This window comes from Nannospalax galili, unplaced genomic scaffold (assembly GCF_000622305.1).
Source record: "Nannospalax galili isolate Female #2095 unplaced genomic scaffold, S.galili_v1.0 scaffold1255, whole genome shotgun sequence".
Taxonomy (NCBI): Eukaryota; Metazoa; Chordata; class Mammalia; order Rodentia; family Spalacidae; genus Nannospalax; species Nannospalax galili.
Window position 1 is genome coordinate 720643 of NW_008336359.1, and position 6527 is coordinate 727169.

The following is a 6527-nucleotide window of genomic DNA, read 5'->3' on the forward strand; positions in this document are numbered from 1 at the left end:
AAATATAAATAAATTATACTCCCAAAGTGTTTGCCTTAGTGGACAAGTTAGTCATAATTTGGTTAATATAAAATATTTTGTGAAAGAGCTTGCATCCTTTGCCCATACACATAAGAATTTCCAATTGCAAAGATAGTTCTGATGACAACACAAACTTCAGACCACATGTGGGGCCAGACTAGAGACAGACAGACAAGGTAGGAGACTTCTGCAATCACTCAAACAATAAGATTAAAATCATCACTAAGAACAGCGGATAGATGAAGACATGAGGAAAATGAAATCAAGAACTGCCTGCTGCCTTGATAAGAGCTTCCATTTAACATGACTATTCAACTCCGTAACTATTTCTGATGCTAACATTTTTGGAGAAAAAAATGTACACAGACACACAAAAATTAGTTTGATTTCTTATGGTACTGGGAATCATAAAAACTAATCTAAAGCAGTTGTTACCACCCACTTAAAGAAAATGGAAACCATAAGCAATAAATATTTGATAATAATTTTTTTTCTGGTTTTTTTTTGAGACATAGTCTCTCTGTAGCCCCAGCTGGCCTGTGGCCTGGAACTCGCTTTGTAGACCAAGCTGGCCTTGAACTCACAGAGATCTGCCTGTCTCTGCCACCAGAGTGCTGGGATTAAAGGCGTGCACCACCACGCCTGGCTTGATAATAATGTTTTATGAAATCATTTCTGTCACTAATAAAGACAGAACAAAATCTCATTGACTTTGTTACACCAATCAGCCCACCTCCTAACATCCACTACCATAGCTCTTTCTCTAAGAGGATTGTTTTCCCTCTGGAAAACAGGTTACCTGAATGTTGGCTGGAAACGTTTCAGCAGCTTGTCTAGAACGAAGGAGATGAGGGACAATCTTTAACTTGACTCTAGTGCTGACTGGGTCTCTTTTCAGCTCTGGCTTCAGAACTGCTCCCTGGGAGAAATATGTTTAATTATAACTCAGCATTTCAAATCACTTGTTCCTTTCACTCTTAAAGGATTACTGACGATTCCAAAAAGCTCTTACTTATATCAACATAACTTATTAGCAATTGTTAAATTAAATATTAAAACTGAGAAAATTTTAAATTTTCCCTCAGAAACATCAACAAATTCAAATATTTTTATAAATAACATTTTAATTTCTTTTCAATAATTTATTTTTTTATTTTATGTGTATGAGTGTATTGCCTGCATGTATGGGAGTACACCAGTGTCGTGCAATGCCGTGGAGGTCAGAAGAAGGCGTCAGATTCCCCTGGAACTGGAGTTAAGGACAGTTCGTAGCTGCCATGTGGGTGCTGGGAATCAAACCCAGATCCTCTGCAAGAGCAGTCAGTGCTCTTAACCACTGAGCATCTTTCCAGCCCCCACATTTTAATCTTTTTTTAAAAACTACAAAAAAAAGAAAAAGAAAAAAAAAAAAGAACCACACTGAAGGAGTGGCACTGTTTTACGCTTTGGAGGACCTTCAGCATCCACGTCGCCAGAGAAGAGTGGCTTCTGTAGTCTTTTGCATTCAATTTGCTGGGACAGCTGTTTGGCTTAAAGGTTTAACCCTTTTAAGTGTTGATCTTTTGATTCTATACTAGAACTTGATAAATAATAGCCTCTTAAAGCTTAGTTGCAATTTGGAGTTTAAACCAAATTGGTGAGCTCCTGCACAAGCTGTTAAACTAAATCTCATTGTCTTACATTTTGGACAAATTCCTTAGCTTGTATGCTTTTGTGACATCACTGGTCATCTGGAAATTATTGTATTACTGAGATAAATGTTTCAACATAAAACACCCCAACACACATATTTAAAAAAGTATTTACTGGGACTGAAGAGACGGCTCAGAGATTAAGAACACTGATTGTTCTTGCAGAAGACCCAGGTTCGAAATTCAGCACCCACATGGCAGCTAACAACTGTCCATAACTCCAGTCCCAGGGGATCCGAGAGCCTCTTCTGACCTCCATGGGCATTGCACAACATGGGTACATGTAGGCAATACAATCAGACACATAAACTTAAAAAAATTTTTTTTAAAAAGTATTCATATCACTACCAATCTTTTCAGAAAAACTAGTGCTATGCTACTGACTATTGTGGTGAGTTCAACTTTCCCACAATTCTAATTTTTCCTCTTGGAAGTTCAACTTTTAAAAAACTATATTATTTTTATTGTATATGTATGAGTGCATTGCCTGCATGTATGTAAGTATACCCATGTCATGCAATGACCTCAGAGGTCAGAAGAGGGTGTTGGGAGTCCCTGGAACTGGAGTTACAGACAGATGTTGGTTGCCATATGGGTGCTGGGAATCGAACATGGGTCCTCTGCAAAAGCAGCCAGTGTTCTTAACCTCTGAGCCCCTGAAAATTCAACTTTTATCATTCCCAAAAACTCATTTCACTGTTTTCCTTGATATGTTCTCATTTTTTTCACTTTAGAGAAAATGTCTGTCAAATACCTGTCACAATAACCACAGCTTACTTATCTAGTCTTCAAGTAAAATAATTTGTTTCATCAGAATATTCCTTTTTAATATTTCATTTATTTTTATTTTATATGTACGAGTGCTTTGCCCACATATATGTGTGTGTGTGTGTGTGTGTGTGTGTGTGTGTGTATGCCATGTACATGCAGTGCTTGAGGAGGGTATCAGGTCCCCTGAAATTGGATTTAAGAAGCTTGTTAGGCACCACGTGGTGCTGGGAACCAACCCTGATGCTCTGCAAAAGCAGTGTATACTCTTAATCACTGAGCATCTCTCCAGTACCTCATCAGGACAATCTTGAAGTGAGTTGTCAGTCTATCAGTCTGTCTATCTACCTATCTCCTCTCTCCCTGTCTTTCCTTTTTCTCTCTTCTTCTCCCTCCATAAGTATGTGACATGGTTTGGCTTTGTTTTGTGGTATGATCCCATAACTGTACACTCACTGTTTCTCTTACATCATCAATGTAAATATTAGCACAGCTTTTTGTTGTTGTTGTTTTGTTTTGGGTTTTGGGTTTTTTTGGGTGTTTTTTTTTTTTTTTTTTTTTTTTTTTTTTTTTTTTTTTTTTTTTTTTTTCCCCAGCTGGCCTCGAACTCTCTATATAGACCAAGCTGGCCTTGAACACATAGAAATTCACCTGTGTCTGCTGAGATTAAAGGTGTGCGCCACCACACCACTGCACCTGGCTCACTGTTTTTGTTTCGTTTTTTTTCTTTAGTGGCAAATAATCTCTTCCCTTGCAGAGCCCTGAAAAGTTCTTTGTGACCTTAAAGAGGTCAACAGATCATACTCAGATAATCAGTAATCTATCCAACCCCTTCTTCTGTACAAAGAACACAGGCTCAGAGAAACAGTACTACTCAAACCTCTCCTTCCTAACACATTTGTTTGAGTGCAGCCATTCAGAGCTACAATCCAGGGGTCTCAACTCACTGTTCTTTCTACACCACACTCAATTTAGCCTAACTAAAGCCGATATGATTTTTGACACTTATGATTTAAAAAGAAAGGATGCAAACAAATCATCCTGTACGTTTGGATTGGGAATACTTTTAAACACACTGAAGAAAACATAATCAGTGATCTTATTTTGAAGCTTTAGAACCCATCTTTTGTTCTAGATTCTAGACCAGGGATCAGCAAACTACAGCCCATAGATCAAATATAATCCACCATCTATTTGAACAAGGTCTGTGAGCTTAAAAGTTGCTTTTACATTTTTAAATGGCTAAAAAAAAATTAAAAGAATAACATTTTGTGGAGCTGGAGAGATGGCTCAAGTGGTTAAGAACATTGACTGCTCTTGCAGAGGACCTAGGTCCAATTCCCAGCACCCACATGATGGCTAACAGCCATCTATAACTCCAGTTCCGGGGGATCTCATACCTTCTTCTGGCTTCTGTGGGTACTGCATGACACATTGTGCACTTACATACATGCAGGCAACACAGTCACATTCAAAATAAAAATAATAAATAAATTTTTTTTAAAAAAATAACATTTTAGCCGGGCATGGTGGCGCACACCTTTAATCCCAGCACTCGGGAGGCAGGCGGATCTCTGTGAGTTCAAGGCCAGCCTGGTCTACATAGTGAGTTCCAGGACAGCTGGGGCTACAGGGAGACCCTGTCTCAAAAAAAGACCAAAAAATAAAAATTAAAAAAAAAGTTTTTTAAATAACATTTTGTAGCACATGAAAATTATGACATTCAAATGTCAGTAGTCACCATCTTATTGGAATACAGTCATGCCTACTCAGTTATAAACTACCAATTGCTTCTTTCATGTTAAAAAAGTTAAGCAACTGCAGCCTTAGAGCACATAAGGTTTCCAAAGCCTAAAATATTTACAGAAAAAGTTTGCTCCCTTATCTACATAATGTGTCATCATTATTTATGCATCTAAATCAAAAACACCAGATTGCGAGCTTGAGAGATGGGTCAGCAGTTAAGAGCACTGACTGTTCTTACAAAGACCTGGGTTTGAATCCCAGCACCCACACAATGGCTAACAACCATGGGTAACTCCAGTTCCAGGCAATCCAATGCCCTCTTCTATCCTAGGAGGGCAGTGCACAACACCAGTACACTTAAAAAGCTATTAAAAAAAAAAAAAAAACAGCAGATTGCTAAATTCAGCTTCCAGGAGCGTTCCATTCACAGAGACTAATATGGTTTAACACTAGTACATCACAAAACATGGATCAGCTTAAATCAAAGCAAGTAGGAGAAAATGTGCGAACATATACAGTTCAACAAATGTAAACAAAATGATTCTTATGCTGGTAAGAGGCTAACTAAAAACTTACCTCTTTTGTCTTCAGTGGGATGTCCCCAAGGTATACCTTGTACATCTTATTAATGATGGCAGGATTATTCCAGTCAATTAAGCTATAGAAGGTTTCAATAGAGATGGTTAAAAAATTTTTTTTGAGTCAGGGTCTCCCTGTAGCCCCAGCTGGCCTGAAACACACCATGTAAAACCAGGTTGGCCTCAGTCTCACAGGGATCCACCTGCCTCTGCCTCCTAAGTGCTAGAATTAAAGGAGTGCTCCACCAAGCCTGGCTGAAAATATTTTTTTTATTTCATTTCAATGATTTAAAAACTTGTTCTTTGAGTTGCTAAATTGAGTTTCATTTTTTTTTAAAACATTGGATTCTGGCTTGGGATTAGGACAGAATTTCTGAAGATTTCTGAAATGTCCTAAACATCCTTGTGCTATTCTGTACTATGTATTTATGAAAAGCAGTGTTCTCAGCAATAACAATTATAAAACCAAAATACTAATCAACTCTGAAAATCAGTGATGCTATGTCCTAAAGTATCAAATATTCAGTCAAGATTTAATTTTTTATATAAACATGAAGAAGCATATCCATCTCATTAGTACAGAAATTTGCTTACTTCATCAATAAATGGAAAAGGTATATGTATATCAAAGAATTATTTTAAAATAAGTTTCCTTATGATTTATTATCAGTAAATGCTTCCTTTCCCTCACATACTTATATACCAAGGTTGACATAAAACTCTCTCAATCAAAAAAGAAGTTATGAGGAAAAGAGTTTAACAAGTCCTGTTGTATACCACCTCACACGCTCTCCAGGGTAAGCTATTCCCAATCACCACCACTCTCCACCCACACATCAGGAGGCAAACTAAGTCTTTAAAAAGTTAATTTCCTTACTTTATTGTTCCTCATTACTGGTCTTCTTAGAGGAAGAAAACATTTAATATTTGCAAAGTTTTATGGCATTTTCCACATTCCACTGTCTTCTAACATGCTAGACTAACAAAATTTAAGCATTAAATACATTCAACCTTTTGGACATTGTGGCACATGCCTATAATCCCAGCACTCAGGAGGCAGAGGCACAGTGACGGAGTCTAAGGACAGCCCAGGCTACACAGCAAGACCATCTCAAACACAGCAAATTAACAAAAATAATAAAACAATTAACAAAACTAGATAATACTTTATGATTTGACTCCATATATGCATAAATGCATGCACACATGCACACACACACACACACACACACAAAGAGGATCTTTGTCTTTAACCAAAGTTGACTTGAACTCCTGATCCTTTGCTCCTATCTACCAAGCACTGAGATTATAAACACATGCCACTATTACCTGGCTTAATTTTACTTTTTAACCAAATAGATTCCTCTATGTACATGTCATTTTAAATTTTACAATCAGATTAATACATCACTTTGAATTCTACTTTGCTTATTTGCCATTACTTGAGGGGTAATTTACACAATGCTATATAAATTTTTAAAATTATTTTGACAGATATATAATATTCTATAATGATACATAAAGTAGCTATCCCTATTCTGGAAAATTCAAGTTGTTTTTATCTTTTCAATAACTATGGAAAATGATAAAATAACTAAATTTATAACATTTTCTAAGTATGGTTTTATTTTTGAAATGATTCCTTTAGCTAAATTCACAGATTTACATAAAAGTATATAATATTTTAATTCATTGCTTACTTCAACTGCTTCCTCAAAATTAT

At 36.6% G+C, this 6527-nt stretch overlaps 1 protein-coding gene across 5 annotated transcripts in view; it reads right to left on the minus strand.

Moving 5' to 3' along the window:
* Ecpas (Ecm29 proteasome adaptor and scaffold) overlaps nt 1-6527 on the minus strand; it is a 108677-nt gene that overhangs the window by 55429 nt on the left and 46721 nt on the right. For all 5 annotated transcript variants that reach the window (XM_008831122.3, XM_029562526.1, XM_008831120.2 and 2 more), the window contains 2 exons: nt 4803-4884; nt 821-940 (listed from right to left, as the gene is read on the minus strand). In XM_008831122.3, the coding sequence (XP_008829344.1) occupies nt 821-940; nt 4803-4884 (202 nt within the window). The remainder of the gene's footprint in view (nt 1-820; nt 941-4802; nt 4885-6527) is intronic.